At 47.4% G+C, this 16,986-nt stretch overlaps 1 protein-coding gene across 1 annotated transcript; it reads right to left on the minus strand.

Moving 5' to 3' along the window:
* Positions 1-15,838: 15,838 nt before the first annotated feature.
* LOC116765024 lies at positions 15,839-16,174 on the minus strand. The gene is given in 3 exon segments (XM_032654064.1): positions 15,839-15,945; positions 15,948-16,044; positions 16,046-16,174. Coding segments are annotated over 3 exon segments (333 nt in total).
* Positions 16,175-16,986: the final 812 nt, after the last annotated feature.

The following is a 16,986-nucleotide window of genomic DNA, read 5'->3' on the forward strand; positions in this document are numbered from 1 at the left end:
GGAAGCCCCTTCACCTTATAATTATAAACATAACTATGAAATCACAGAATTTAAATTATCAACATTATTTTAATATGGCAGAAGATACTTCCTTCTTGAATCTAAACCACTTATGCCAGGTCTAATACAGAAAGATGGCATTCTAGATCTGCTTCTATATATAAACTCTATCAGCTGGGAATGGCAATGAAGACTAATAAAATGCACCCAGAATGACAATGCTTTAAATGAGTTGAGGTTTTATTTTTCACTTGTGTCAAAGAAATGAGAGAATGCCTAGTCTTTTCTATACTAACATCCTTAGCACATGGTCACCTAGTTCAAGGTGCCTCATAGTCACAATGTGGCTGCTGTGGTTCTAGCTATGGCATCTGTGCTCCCTGCAAGAAGAAAACAGAAGGAAGCATGCCTCCCAGGTACATCTACCCTTTTTAAAGAACCTGGTCAGAAATACCACCTAATGACCTCAGCTTATGATGCATTGGCAACTTTATATCTAAGGGAAGCAAGGAATAAAACCTATTAGCTGGGCTTCCCTGGTGACGCAGTGGTTGAGAGTCCGCCTGCCGATGCAGGGGACACGGGTTCGCGCCCCGGTCCGGGAAAATCCCACATGCCGCGGAGCGGCTAGGCCCGTGAGCCATGGCCGCTGAGCCTGTGCGTCCGGAGCCTGTGCTCCGCAACGGGAGAGGCCACAACAGTGAGACGCCCGCGTACCTCAAAAAAAAAAAACAAAAAAAAAACCTTTTAGCTGGGCATATCAGCACCTCAGATAAAAGAAGGGGCCTGTCACTAGGGAAGAAAGGGAGAATGGACTTTGGGTAACAGAGTAACAGTGGTTGCCACATTCAAGGTCTGTTGGCTAACTTGTATACTTCCAAAGCAGAGAATGACTTTTAGGTTTGAGGTGCTGTCTAAAATGGCAAACTTTACTTGTTAGCTCAGGATAATCAGATCTCACATTTAACTCAATCTACTGATCTTAATGTTGCATCACTTGAGTAGACAAGATGGTGGTCAGCTTTGCATGAAACAGATTTTTGAAATCATTTAACGAGCACCTAGTATAATTCCTGCTGGCATCAGGAACAGAGAGAGGTCTTCCCTGTGTATTTCCTACAACCGTCAGTGTCAGTGAATGACTGCACATCAGTCGTGCAGAACTAGGGTCTAGTGACACGTGCACTCACATGTGAGTCTCATGCTACACTGTGGGGCTGAGACTCCTTGTTGCTGAAGACCACCGTGCTTGTATCTGGCACTTGAAGAGACAACTCTGCATCCTACCCTTGAAACACCTGCAAAATCTTCATTGGAACCACACCGTGAGGCTGCTTGGTCTTTACGCAGCAAGTTCACAATTGTGAAAGCACATAGCAATCCAGGCTCCAATGTCCCATAGAAGTCCTTGGTTATAAGATGATCGTTCAGGTTATAAAGCATTTTTTCCAGGTTATGATATAAATGAGAAAACAAAGACAAGTAGGGAAGTGGACACTTTGGGGTATATTTGTGGGGTCAAGTTTGGGAAACAATGGCTTCTGCCACCAGGCAGACAGTTTTAAAGGGGCCTTACAGCCCATGAGCCTGTACAGATGGCTCACAGCAGTCATTTGAGAGGTGAGGGGGTCTGTGCCTCAGAAAGGGCAAACCACTTGATAAAGGTCACACAGCTTCTGAAGATCAAAGATGAGACTCAGCCTTGCTCTGGTTCAGAGCTGTGCAAGGCTGGGCTCTGAAGCCTTCTCTGACATTGCAACTGATAGCCAGGGTCCTGTAATTGCCACTGTTATTCTTGTGGTCCCCAGAGCAGAGGAGACATTCCTTGCTCCAAAGACCCTCAAGCATCAGACAGAGACTTAGAGATGATCCACATCAAACTGCCCATTATACAGATGGGAAAAGTGAGTCACTGGTGGGTGAGAAACTTTGAGTAAGGAAGACAGTGACAAAGAGGAGGCTGTTTCTGAAGGCCAAGGTAACGCTCAGAAAACAAGTAGAGTTCCAGGGCTTGAAGGACCACCTCAAAATCAGGCAGAGGGCAACCAGGAGACATCAGGGAATTCACTGTACATCACTGTGGGGGAGTCTGACCACAACTAGGTAAATAAGCAATTAATATTGTTATTAATATTATTATTACGCGTGGCAGCAGCACAGTGTCTATGAAAGCCAGCTCTCAGCAAGTATTATCTGTTCCTATGCATTGTAATGTTATTCATCAGACTTCCTAGCCCCATGCCTGGCATTATTAGTATTGATATTATCCACCATACACCCTGGCTCCTGGATGTGCTCCATGAATACGTGAATGAGTGAATGAATGAATGATTCTGTCCCAGTTGCTGCAGTCCCTACTCTGTTCCCCAGTCTGGATCCCTGTCTGCCTCTCCCGATGCGAAGGCGCTTCTTACATCACCAGCACGAATCGGACTCCTAATCCACCCTTCTTTGGTTTAAGAGTCATTACAAAGTGCTTAATTAAGTAAGCCTCACTTAATCACCAAATGTTTGCATGCAAAACAAGTTCCCGGGAAGCGGGGGCACTTGACACGTTCTGTACAGAAATAATGACGCTGAGCAGGGGGAGTACGGCGGGCCTGGACACAGAGCCTCGACATTTCATTTGAGAGCCTCGCCCATTCATCACCGAAGGGGAATTAAAAGGCTTTAGCTCAAGCAATGTGAGAACTCCCACATTCCAGCCGGATGAATCACAGGAGGGGGCCACTATCTGGGCATCTAAAGGTGCAGAGCAGGAGCCGGTGGGGAATTTGAGGGGCAGGTGGGGGGCATGTGGGGCTTGGGGGAGGGGTGCACGGAGGCACAGGGATCTGCCAGCCACAGTCCAGAGAATGACAACCCCTCCCCGGGGCAGCCTTTGGTCTCTGCTTCTAAGTCCTGCCTTCGATAGGGTTTCATTTGCCCTCCCTCTTTTTTCAGGATGGGGTTTGCCAATTGTAAATTGATTTGTAGAGCTTGGTGGAGGTGGTGGTGATGTGTGTCCATGACAGTCTGTGCGCCGGCTTCTGTTTCCTTTCTTGCCCGATACCTTCCTAATCCAGGGTTTCCCCTCGAGCCCTGGATTAGTAGGTACAAGGATGAACTTACTTTTCTTATCTCAATGGCTGTATGTCTACTTTCATATGTATTAAGGTAAAATAAATAGAACCAGCACCTCATCCTCTGATTTCATGGGTATTATCCAATCAGAATTGTTGTAAAGGAAATAGTAACTCTTTTAAGGTAGAACAAGGATGTGGCCAAAATCAAGAAGGACGGACACACGCGTGACTGAGATTGAGAACCCATTCCTGACACGATTCCCCTCTCTCACTGTATGTGTCACTGCCGGGCTCTGGTCCCTGGGCTGTCAAGGGCTCTTACCAAGCCCATTTTGCAGATTAAGAAACGGAGCCTTGGGAGACACAAAACAGCTTCTCTCCTCTTTTCTGGGATGGTGGTGGCAGTATCATAAGGTCAGGAAAAATTGCCAATGACGTTGATATAGGCAAAAAAACGAAATTAACGATGGCTGGATGTTCTGCCTTGCACAGCCCTAGGGGTTATTGTGCCTTTCACTGTCTTTGAGCTATTTTATAACTCTAATAAGTTAAAAAAAAACTGATAGTAATACAAATGACTCATGCCATAGATATGCAAATGCATTTTGTCCAGCAGAATGCAATTGATTATTGCCCTAAAGTTATCGGCCAATTTTGCAACTCCCTGTAAATTAATCCCAGCCTTTCTGATTGACTGTATATGTGTGTGTTGTTTGAAATCTCCTTTGAACCAGTTGTGCTATCTTTCTGGCTCCCTCATTATTGAGTTAACTACACTCTTTGACGCATGTTCATTTTGTAACTGCATGAGAGTCGTGATTCTAGCTTTATTTTAAAATTATCCTTTAACCATATCCACCCAATAAAACCCTCCTCGCTGGTGTTTCAGGGAAGGTCTAATCAAATAGGCAATGTGAGGTGGGGTGGAGGCAATGTGTCTGGACAATATTTTGAATCTAAATTGACAGGTGTATGTGTGCGTTTCTGTTTCGGTGGGCAGTGCATCGTTTCTGTCTTCCCATCTCATTCCAGTTGGTCACCAGCTCTGGTGTCATCATTTGGGGGTGGGTGAAGCCAATGCAGAAAACTGAACAGGATCCACGGTTTCCTGGTGTTTCGCATCCAAGAGCCTGGCTGTGGCAACACCCAGGGGTATGGTGGGAACTGGGCTTTCAGAATATGTGTCCAAGGTTATGTTTTCCTCCAGCCCAATGGGATGGGGGCTGGAAATAGAAATTAAGTTGATTTATAGAAAATAAACAGCTGTGACATCTCACACACTCCTGAGCTGGCAGGCAGGACTCAGACCTGACATAAAGATGGCCAGGGTAGCCTGAATTTGCTGACGGCTCTATACGCAGTGTTTCCTTTAAGCCTCACCCTGCCACAAGGTGGGGCATCGGTTAGCTCCGTGTTTGTGATAGAAATAGGGATCAGAGAGAGTAGCTGATTCCCCCAAACCACATGGCGAGTCAGAGCTGCCAGCCTGAGCTTGGAACCTTTGCACAGAACCACAGCCGTTAGCAGCCTTAGCATCCCCAGGGGCATTTGCTGAAACGCAGAGGTCAGGACCCTCCTGCACTGAGATTCGCACTCAGTGGGTTTTAAGGAAGTTCCCAGGACTCTGCATTTTAGCAACAACCAGGTTACTGCAGATGCATAACCAGACATGGAGACATTGGGTTAACTCCAGTGCATGAAGGAAAACAAAAGTGTGAGATTAGAAGGTGTGTCAGAAACACATTGTGAACATTGAGAGGGAAAAGAAACTTCCAGCTGGGTCCTGGAGGGACCGGGAGAAAAGCCAATGTCATCAGAATCACCCAATAGTCAGGCCTGGGATAGTCTGGGATAAGGCAAGAAAGTCATCGATTCTCCAAGCTGGAAGGGCTCCTAGAACCTTCCTATTTTACAGATGGGGAAACTGAGGCCCAGAGAGCAAAAGGGACTTGCTTAAGGCTCCACAGCTGGTAACAGGCAGGGCAAAGGCTGGAACTCAGGAAACTTTGGCTCAGTCGGTCTTAGTCTCAGCACTTAAGTCTATAAATACCCTGGCTCCCTGTTGCCTCACAGGTGTGCGATCCACACTGCTCCCAGAGTCCACAGCGGGCATAAGCTCCATTCGTCCAGAATGGCAACCTGCACACACTGCCCCCTTTAAAGGCCACCTCCCTTCCTCACCTCCCTTCCTCTCTTCCCTAAGGGTACTTCCTGAGATCACCTCCCAAATAAACTCCTTGCACAGATTCCTTGTCTCAGGGTCGGCTCCTGGAGAACCCCACTTGTGATAGAGCCCACTATCAACTGATCAAACCACATCCATACGACCTGCCAGGTCCAGACTCAATCTTCAAAATATCTCCTTACCCTGTCTAGAGTGTAGAATTCAGCTTCTTAAAATACAGAGTGGATTACGACGCTCTTGTGCCTCCAATTCTCTCTCTCTCGCAAGGACAAGCAAACTTTCTGTAAAGGGCCAGCTATTAAATATTTTTGGCTTCGTGGGCCAGATGGTCTCCCTTACAGCTACTCAGCTCTGCAGGTGGAGTGTGAAGTCAGCTGTAAGCAATATGTGCGTGGCTGTTTTACAATAAAACTTTATTTACAAACACAGATGGCCATCCTGAGGTCCAGACTGTGCTGAGCAACAGGACCGGGCCTGTTGTTGTATCATTCATGGCCTTTCACACTCTGCCCCGCCCACCTCTCAGCCTCAGGTTTAAATATTTGTTGGCTGTCCACTGGGTGCATTCATAACCCAATATAGGCTCTGAGCATGAGGACTTTCAGAATCTCTCCTTCTGGGGAAAACTACCAGTTACTTCACAAAATAATCAGATAGTTTGGTTAAACAAAAGTTTTTTTCCCCAAGATTGAACTACGGTGCTTGGTGGAGATCCACTGTCTCTCTGGGTCTCATACCCTCATCTGCACCAGCCACAGAACCCCTCTCTCCTGTGGGAAACCTATGCCCTGTGGTCCTGATGTGGCTGGCCCCACTCCCAGCCACAGGAGCCACACCTGACCCAGACCTGGCCAATCAGAACTAGCTTTTCCCCAGGTCATGTGATGCTTCGGGGAGAAACCCACGACCCAATCTGGACCAATGAGCATCTTCCCTAGTTTTTGTTCTCCTGATGGGCTTCTAGGCAAGGGGCATATGAGTCCAGAGAGGCTGATGGCCAAACCCAGCCACCATTTGAGGCCTGTTTGAAGAATGAAGTCAAGAGATGGAGAGAGAGGGGAAACCCTCACGGACTCAGGCAGTGACAAAGCACCTACTATATGCCAGGCTCTGAGCTAACTTCTGGCGACCTCAGGATGAGTCAAACCTGGTGGTGCCTGCTTTCAAGTGGCTCAGAGATTGGAGAGAGAAGGAGACAGACAGGTCAACCCATAATTACATTTCACTGTGAAAAGCTCTCTGACATGGAGAAAGGTCTAAGGGAGGGGCACTAAAACCCTGGGGCTGGCCAGGGTGCTTCTTGGGTAGGCAGGGGCCAGAAATTCTGGGAGTTGTGTTGGTAGGCATTGCAAGCCCTACGTTACCTGAGCTGCCTTTGGGAGTGCTCTCCCAACTGCAGCTTCGAAGTTGGGGCCAGTTTCCTGCACCCACCACTGTCCACCTGCGGCTCTGCCCATCCTCGCTCTGGCTCCCCCTCTCTCTCTGAACCTGGCTTTTTCCAGGAATCCAATAGTTGCCACTGAGCTGTGACCCTCAGAGACTCCTCCCTAGGCTGGGAAAGCTCCCTGGTGTTGCCAGGAAAAAAGACCCGGGTGGGGTGCCTGAGTGCAGGACAGAGCTTATGTGGGGAACAGATGCTTCAGTCTATGAGACAGGAGAACAATTAAGATGACTTTGGCTCTGATTCCTGGAAGGAGAGGCTGACCACTTACCAGGAGACATGCAGAGGGAAAAGAGGGCTCAGAGTCTCTTCCAAACTTGGTCATCTTGCTTTGAAAGCAACTGGGTTTGCTCAGCCTTGGATTGATGGAGGAGAAACTGGGGGAAGGGATGTGGGCTTCTTGGCTGCAGAGAGGGTGGGGCATTTGGGGCTAGCTTTTCTTTTGGCCTCGGCACGTGGGACCTTAGTTCCCAGACCAGGGATCAAACCCGTGCCCCGTGCAGTGGAAGCGCGGAGTCTTACCCACTGGACCAGACGGCCAGGAAGTCCTTAGGCTAGCTCTTAAGCAGACTTGGGGAGAAACCAGGGAACAACTGAGAACCCAGCCTCTCCAACATAACCCCCTTGAACAGAGATTTGTCAGGTAGCTGCTGGTGCAGAGCTGGAAGACCTGAATTCCAGTCCTGCTCTGTGACTCACCCTGGCTGCCTGTGGGTCCCCCACTCCAACCCCCAAATCACACACTGCACTTGTCAGTCATCACTGGTCTTAGACATTTGTCATCATCATGGCTCAGCTGGCTCATGGTGTGTCTCCCTCCTTGGCTCTGAGCTTTGTGAGGGACCCCAGAGCCCAGCATTCAATATTTTCTAAATGGATGAATAAATGATCACAGGGGACACTGTCGAGTTGTAGGTACATCACTCTATCTCTCTCGATCTCAGTCTTCACATCTGTCACTTGGGAACGATGATCCCTTTGGTTGTTTGGGCATGCCCAGTGCCTAGCTGGGCTTCAGTGTGTGATGGCAATCCAGTAGTACAGATGTCTCTGTGGACACCAGTGCTGCAGAAGAGGGCACACACTCTTTGTCTTTGAAATCAAGAGGAATTTGGACACCTTGAAGTAGGTTCTCACTGTAGTTCTCATCTTCCCTTTGTTTCTCTACATGTACTGAACCCCTACTCACCATGGGCACTTTCCAAACAAACAGCCCCAGGTCGGGTGCCCAGGATGCCATGTAGGACAGAATTTAGCATGCATGTCATTTATTAGCAAGACTCTTTGGATAGCACTTGTGTTGGGGAGGGAAGAGGGAACGTGGATGGAGGGAGAAGTTGAACCTTGATGCAGGTAGGACAATAGCCTGGGTCAACTCCACAGGCAGCCCTGGAGCTAGGCTGGCCCTTTGGAGTCGTGCAGGCCTATACACCCTGCAGTGATCGGTCCTTGGATGTGACCTTGGGGAGGTGGGTCTCTGGAGCTGGGTTGTCCCTGGCTGACAGCTGCAGCTGTTTGTTGACAACGGTACCCCAGCCACTGGGGATCTGGGGATCCTTGAAAGGGGATCTGGGCGGTACTCCATGGTGTCCACTGCACAACTGTCCCCAAAGGTAGGTACCGTTATCTCCACTTATGGATGATGACACTGAGCTCATGTGGATGAACCATCTCGCCCAAGGACGCACAGACAGGAAGTGCCCGCCTCCAGAACCGCCCATCTCTCTCACCGCTGCCCCGGTGGTGCTCAGACCTGCGCCAAGCAGCCAAAAGCACAAACCCCACAGCCAAGTCACTTCCCGTCAGCTGGCAGGCCTGTCATCCAGCACCTCTCGGTTTTGCCTGAAGCCCGCGAGGCGAGGTGGCTTCCCAGCCCGAACCCATCCATCCGTTTGTATTTATTCTGTGCGCAGCCAACAGCTGCCGGGAGCCAGGGCTGCCAACACACTGCGCCTTCAACATGCATCTCTCCACCCATTTCAGAGTCCTCCTCTGCTAGCTTTTCTGGGAAGCCTAGCTTCCCACCCCCCTTTCTCCTTGCCAGCAATGTGGCTGGATTTCAGAGGAGCCCCAGGATGGGGGGGAACTGGAAAAAACAACACTCAGGATGTGGTAGGGGGCAGGGTGAGGAATGGCTGCAAAGATCCTTTGGATTCTAGCCCAGTTTCATTTCAATTTTCTTTTCCTTTCTTTTTACCAATGCATAGCTGTATAACATTGCAGGATACGGGCAGTGAAATGTCTGGGTTTACTGGTGTGGGTTTGGAACATGGATTTTTGAGTAATGCAGCCTGGGGTTCTGATCTGTGTTTTGCAGTGTGACCCTGGCCAGGCGTCTGCGCTTCTCTGAGCTCCTGATTCTTCATTTGTGAAGTGGGTTAATGATCTCAACGCTCGGGTCCATTTGGAGGACCGTTAGGGGAACTACAGCAGTGGGCCTAATAATTACATCATAAATGAGACCTAGTATCAGTATTACTCCACTGTACTTTCTCCTATAGGCTGTCAACGTCCTCCACTATTCCCGATACTCAAGTTGCGATGGTGCTTTGCAGCTTACCTCATGGCACGTCCATCAGCCTCGAAGATGCTAGGCTTTTTCTCCAAGCCACAAAGCAGACCTCTCCTTGCCCCTTCCAACCACCCCAAACTGACCAATTCTACCCATCCTTCAGCTCTTTGCTCACACCTCGACTTCCCCTAGGACAATGGCTGGCAAACTCATTCTGTAAAGAGCCAAACAGTAAATATTTTAGGCCTTGTGGGACCTGTGGTCTCTGTTGCCACAGCTCAACTCTGCCATCATAGCTCAAAAGCGGCCGCAGGCAATCCACAGACAAGTGGGTACCGCAGGCTTTTAATACAGCTTTATCTATGGACACTGGCATTTGAATTTCCTATAGTTTTCACGTGGCATGAAATATTATTTTGACTTTTAAAACAATCATTTACAAATGTAAAAACCATTCTTAGCTTGGGAACAGTACAAAAGGAGGCAATGGGCCGGATTTGACCTGTGGGCCATAGTTTGCTGATCCCTGCAGGGTACATTAAGGGCCCTTCATCGAGGCTTCCACAGTGTCCCTAAGTTACCCCATCACAGCACCGAGCAGGGGTCGTTGAATTTACCTGTTAACTCCTCAGCAGACTACGAAACACAAGGGAGGCACCAGATCTCAATCACTGCTTAAACCCTCAGCACGCAGCACACAGTAGGTGCTCAATAACTGTAAGCCCATGAGGATAAACAAACGCTTTCAACAGCTCCATATGGCACGTTTTATAAGCCCCACTTCACAGATGGAGAAACTGAGCGTCAGAGAGGGAAAGGGATGATCTCAATGTCACACAGCTGCAAAAAATGATTCACCTGGGACTCCAACCTCCGAAGAGAGAATGAGAGAGACAGCCTTAGTTGAGCAATTATTATGTGCCCGACACAGTGCCAGGGGCTGTGCATGCATTACATCGCCCCCAGGTTACTGTGCACCCACTGTGTCCCTGGACTTACTGACACTGCTGGATTCCGCACAGCCAGAGCTCTAGACGGTTACCTCATGCGGCAGGAACCATACCTGTCTTGCTCCCTGCTGGGTCCCCAGAGCCTAGAGCAGCACTTGGCACAGAGTAGGGGGTTCGAAGGTCATTCGTGGCACAATGAGTGTCCACCCCAAGCCAGGCCGGGCGCCGCATCGTGCGATTTCCATACGTAAGTCCACCATCTTCTGTCACCATCTCCCAGGAGTGCAACCTGCAAATCAGCTGAAAAGAGAAATTGATTAAATTAAAAAAAAAAAAAAGAAATAAAGAAAGAAAGAAAAAGAAAAACAAAACAGCAGTGACAGCCGCGCCATCCGCAGGAGCATCTGCTGAGTCAGATAGGTTCTCCATCCGCAATAATCCATGGCTCCTAGTGGAGCGATTTCCCTCCTCCAAATGCATAAATTAATAAAGGCGTGCAGACGAAAGGACAGCCAAGGCAGAGAGGCCTCCGGCTGGGAAAAGTCACCTCCCCAAGCCCGATGCCCACATCTGCTGCTGAGGCGGGAGAGACGGGCGCCAGACCCCAGCCTCCACCAAGTGCGCTGCAGCCCCCGAGGCCCCTACTCCGGAGTGGGTCCAGCGTGCACACCAGCTGTCCAAGGCAGGCCCTGGCTCCCAGGGGCCCCCGACGGTGTGTTTGATTCTTAACCCAAATCGTGCCCCAGCGGCCGCTCTGTTAAGCAGGCCCAAGTGGCAGGAGGCTTCTGTGGGAGAACTGGGGGCCTTTATCGCTCGCGCTGGCTTGTTGGCGGAGCCCCTTGGCCGCACTTCACAGGCGCCCCGCGGAGCCCCCTAGGCGGAACCTTCTCGAATCCCACTTGTTGACCGCGGCCTTGTGGCAGGATTTAATGGTGGAATAATATTTACACAGCAAACTCCTCTGGAGGTGTCCTAAACATCGTAAAAGGGATTTTCGGAGCTTAATGAGCGTTAGTGAAGTCAAGACAGGATAATGTGGCAACTGGTGACTCTAATCTGATCTGGCACCTTCTACGCAGTAAGACTTAGTGGGCGGGGCCGTTTGGAGAGCTGGCAAAAGTTGCTTTTCCCCTCTGCTTCCCTTCGTCTCCCCCTGAAATCTGTAATACAGTTAGCAGCACATGGCCTGCGGGGGCCGCATCTCAGCTGCTGTAGGTGCCAGCAAAGCCCAGGCTTAGGCCCATGGGTCCATTGAGGGACTTTTTAACAGGTGAGTGTTAGGGAAGGAGCGGGCAGTGGGGGAGATAGACCTCATCACGTTTTCTTTCTTTTATCTGAAGGCAGCACAAAACTTCTAAGCATTAAAACAAAACAAAACAAACCTTGGATTTTAAAATGTCGATAACAGATTCAGTTTCGTGCCTGTGGGTCAGAAAGGTCACAGCCACAATCCATTCCTACATCTGAACCAGCAAAATTGCTCCTGGGAAGGTGAGCAAGGCCTCAGATACACAGGCTCTAGAGTTGTCGCTTCAAATCCCGGCTCCGCCATCTCCTGGCCGAGTCACTTCCCTCTCCAAACCTCAGTTCTGTCATCTGTAAAATGGGAATGATGGGCCATACCTATCATGGGGCAAGAATGTGAGTCAAAAACATAGAAAGCCTAGCACTGGAGCTTACATGGAGTAAAGAGCTCATAAAGACGAGTTTAAAAGTCTTTTCTGACCTCAGTCTTCTCATCTGTAAAATGGGACTGCTGTTACCTCTAAGAATCAAATGAGATAAAGTGGCACAGCCTAGCTTGGATTCAGATCTAAGAGTCCAGCTCCCAAAGCCAATTCCTGTTACGCCCTTTGCCTTCAGTTCACTGTGACTGACTGGCATCCGAGAGGCTGCCGTAGGGAACAAAGTCCCCCAGAACTGAGAATTCATTCCTTCACTTCCCCATAACCACAGTCAGATCCTGAGCTCTGCATCTTGTTGATACAGGAAGGGAATCTGTGCAGAAGCAATGGCAGACTGTTGTCTAGGACTTGAGAACCAGGGAGATCCTTCAGAGGTCTCTAGCTGGGTTGCTCTGGTTACTGGGAGTTAAGCCGTTGCTTCGTGTTGTGAATTTGGGGGTCCGAGCTGAAGGCAGTAGACAGCTCTGACCAGTGCAGTTCTGCATTGGAGGGGGCCTTGTGAGCTCCAGGCTGACCCCTTGGACCCACTGCGGAGTCCTCTAGGCCTATCCTGTGGTGACTAAGCCTGGTTTTGAATCTTCCCCTCGTTAGCTGTGTTCCTTTGGGAAATCGACTTACCCTCTCTGACCTTCAGTCTCCTCATCCACAAGAAGGGAAAAGGAAAGTTATCTCATAGGGTTCCTGTGAGGTTTGAATGGGATGGGGTGTATAGAGATCCTGGCATAAAGTATTCTTCACATCAAGGACTCATGACCCCCACTATCCTCAAACCTATGAGCTTAGAGCCTGAGATTTATAAGAAAGAGCCAGATGTCAATTTACTACTCTCAATTTAGAAAATCCCAGAGAAGGCCTCTGATTGGCCTGTCCCTGTCATGCAACTATCCTTTAGCTTACAGGCAGACCTCAAGAGATATTGCAGGTTCGGTTCCAGACCACCATAATAAAAGTGAATATCACAATCAAGTAAGTCACATATATTTTTTTGGTTTCCCAGTGCATATAAAAGTTACGTTTACACTATACTGTAGTCTGTTAAGGGTGCAATAGCATTGTGTCTAAAAAACAATGTATATACCTTAATTTAAAAATACTTTATTGCTAAGAAATGCTAATTATCATCTGACAACACAGGAACAGCCACAAACCTTCAATTTGAAGAAAATGGAGTATCTGTGAAGTTCAATAAAGTGAAGCATAATACATAGAGATATGCCTGTAATTGCTGCATCCAAAGGGCTGGCTGTGGTTACATTATAAGGGTTTTTATCTTAAGATAGGAAGAGTGGGTGCATTTTCTGGAAGGAGAGAAATAATAGTCACTGAAGACCATTTCAGTGGCTCTGTGACCATGGTTAAATTTCTAAACATTTCTGAGTTTGGTTTGAGGTCTGTAAAATGGTTGAAAAGATGTCTACTTTCTGCTGAGTTGTTTTGAAGATGAAGCAGAAGAAACCACGTGGCAAAATGCCTGGCACATGGTCCAGCTCAATAAGTGTTTGCTGAATCCGTATCAAGCCTGTCTTGATTGTTGGTACTATTAGTCCCAAGGCATCTTTAATGATTAGTAATCATATAAGAATAAGGAATAATTTACTCAGTCATCAGTTATCCTTTTCCAGGTGTTCAGAGACAGAAAACTGCAAGTAGGAGATGAGTTTATATGTACGCTTTAAATTTCTAAGATTAATTTATTTTTCAAATCATTGGTCTAAAAAAATCAAATGGGAGTGGTGAAGCTGATGGATTTTGTATTAAACTTAGATGGGTCCACCTTTTTCACTAACATTTTACTATAAAAAGTTTCAAAGACAGAAAAATTGAAGGAAGTTTATAGCGAACTTCTCATGAAAGTTTATTAAAAGTCTGGAACTTTTTATAAAGTTTTTATCCTCCACCTAGATCCCACCATTAGCATTTATATACTCTATCGTGTCTATCCATCTATCTAACTCTCTATCCATCCATTAATTCATCTTATCTTTTATGCATTTCAAGCAAACATTTCAGCAATGCAATATCAATACGTGTTTATAGTTTTTATGTAAAAAAGTATATGAATGTATTGAAATGCATAAATCGTAAGTGGGGCTGACACTGAATTTTGTCAAATGCAAAAAACTGTGTGACCCAAACCTCTCACCCCTCCCTAGAAAGTTCCCACAGCCCCTTCCCAGTCAATCCTTGCCCTAACCCCCAGAGGCAAGCACTGTTATTATTTCCCACCATCTATTAGCTTTGTTTTTTCTAGAATTTTATATAAGTGCATACAATTTGTACTCTTTTCTGTCTGGTTTATTTCATTGAACATGAAGTTTTGGAGACTGACTTATACCATTATATATATCAGTAGTTTGTTCTTTTTACTCTTGTGTAGGACTCTACCATGTGAACATACCATAATTCATTTGTTCGTTCTCCTGTTGATGGTCATTGGGCCATATGTAGTTTTGCTTTAAATAAAACTCCTATGAACATTCTTATACAAATCTTTTTGTGAACTTGTTTCATTTCTCTTTGTAAATATTGAGTTAAATTTCTGGGTTATAAGGTAGGTAGGGGTATGCTGAGTTTTATAAGAAACTTTATAAGCTTTTTCCTAAAGTGGTTATACCATTTTACAGTCCCACCAGCAATGTATAAGAGTTCCAGTTGCTCTTCAACCTCATCAACATTTGTTGTTGTCAGTATTTTTAATCTTAGCCAACTTGTGAGTGTGCATTAGTATCTCACTGTGTGTACAGGCCATTTTTTTTCTTAACCAGAGCCAAGCTCTCATCCATTTCATAAAATGCCTGAAGTGGAAGGACCCTTATTTTACAGATAGGAAAACTGAGGTCTAGAGGGGAAAGAGATTGGGCCAGTATTTCCCAGTTGTGTTAAAGGTAAAGCTAGACTAATAATTCAGGCTTCTGACAACTGATCCGGCGCTCACAATAAGAATATGTCATTAAGTTGAGCACCTACTATGTGCCAGGCACTGTAGCAGACTCCCTCTTATTTACTATTTAAGTTATTTCATTCAGTCATTCATCTAGTCATTCAACAGACACTCACTAAGCTGTTCCCTGGGCTCTGCAGGTGCAGAAACAAACAATGGAACCATTCTGGCCTCCTCCAAGGAGCTTACATTTGAGTACACGAGAATCTTTAATCCTTAATCAAAGCAGTATTTTTTGCCACTTTAGACAAAGTAAGACCTACATGCATTAATGCATCAAACGTGCCTTCTTCAGTGTAAAGGGAGCTGCTGTAAGTACTTTGGGAATCTTGATTACTAGAGCAAAGAGGGTCCTAACTCCAGAAAATATGTATTTTTACTCCTGTCCATTTTGTTTCCAAACTTGGGCCACTACACAGCACCTTTTCTCCTGGAAGGGTTCTGCTGAGTGTCCCCTGAGGAAAGTTAGATGTCTAAGAGCCCAGTTCTCTACCTCATGGGAAGAAAATCCTCACAGAGAGAGTGGGATCTTTTCTCAACCTTACTCACAGAAAGCCTCTGGGGTCCAGTGAAACCTGTTTGGTTTTTTTCCTAAAGTCAACTGGGAGTGGATTTTTAGTCTAAGGAAGAGCACCATACAATTTTAAAAGGAGAAGAGACCTTAGATATTATGGCATCTAGGCCTGGCCCTGCCACTCGCCCCCTCACCATTCACTCAGCCTCTCTGCATAACAACTCTGAGTCCTTATATAAACTCATTCTTAGTCCAGAGCTTTGTTCAAGCCTTTTCTCTGCTAAGAGCATTCTGTCCCCTCCCCACCCCACCATCCCCTTTTGCCTGAAAAATTCCTATATGTTCCTCAGATTGCAGCTTAAATGTCACCTCCTTCAGGCAGCCTTCCTTGATTACCACCCCCCCACCCCCCCGAGCTGGGTCAGGTGGCTTTCTTGGGTTCCCACTGCTCCTTCTGCTTCCCCTAACAGCACTAATCACTGCACTGTACAAAAGTCTGTTCAGTTCTCTCTCCCCAAGGAGAGCAAGCACTGTGCCTGATTTCTTTACCATGAATTCTCGGTACAAACACAGGGCCTGGCACATAGTAGCTGGTCAAAAAGTGTCGATTGAATTATGACTGAACCCAGTGGCTTCCACACGCTCTCAGTCTCCTCTCAGATCCAGCTTCTTTGCACACAAAAGTCAACCTAACAGTGGCTGACGCATCCTGGCAGGTATCCGGTTCCCTTCTCATGACTGTCCCCCTCCTGACTCATTTCCCTGTTAAGCAGGCAAGACCCCAGAGGGCCCTGATCAACGCTGTCAACTTCCTGAGGCTGCACTGTTTTAATAAAAGTGATGGGGGAGCTTGTGATGGGGCCTCCTGCCGTGACCCCCATAAGATAGAAAGACAGGGATAATACAGTACAGGCCAGCAGCTTCTACCGCAATGTCGTAGCAAGGATCCCAGGTGAAATGCACAGGAGATGTAATTACAGGTGAGGAGGATTATGAGTGGATAGGAGCCACAAGCTACTTCTCCTCCCCCTCGCTCCCTACCCCAGCTGCCCTCCGGGTCCTCGGCAAGCTGGTCAGGTACCTGGTTCTGTAATGAGTTTAAGGGTAAAAGACGGATGGGGCTCAGTTACTGGAGAAACTACGGCCCACATTCTCTATTAGGGAGAGCACATTTCAACTGGGCCACGTTCTCCAGAGAATATTTGCTGGCGGGAAAGCCCTTCTGCTTCTACTTGCTCATTACAGTCCCTCTGTGACTTCGTAAATTGTACAAATGAGGAAAATGAGGTTTGAGACCCAGAGTAGGTGTCCCTGAAGTCAAAAACAGCATACCAGTTTAGGTTCTATGCAGGAAACAAGGTCCAGTCTAGGTATTTTAAGCAGGATGGGATTTAATACAGGGATTTAAGTGCATACAGAACTACTGGAAGGAGCAAGTTCTGGGTTAAGCCTCTTGGAATAACTCCCAGAAAATACAGAACAGAGGCACCTGGACAGCCACTGCTGGAATTATGCTGGAAGCAAGAAGCTGAGGCACGTCCAACACCACTGCCTCTAGAGACCCAGGATGAGGGACCAAGACACGTGGTCTCTGCGGCAGGAGAGCCTTGCATTTGCGTGACTAGACTGTCCAACAGCTGTGGCCTCGAGCCACCAGAGTGTGGCTTCACATCAGCTTCCCAAATGTCACATC

The sequence above is a fragment of the Phocoena sinus genome, chromosome 14 (genome assembly GCF_008692025.1).
Source record: "Phocoena sinus isolate mPhoSin1 chromosome 14, mPhoSin1.pri, whole genome shotgun sequence".
Lineage (NCBI taxonomy): Eukaryota > Metazoa > Chordata > Mammalia > Artiodactyla > Phocoenidae > Phocoena > Phocoena sinus.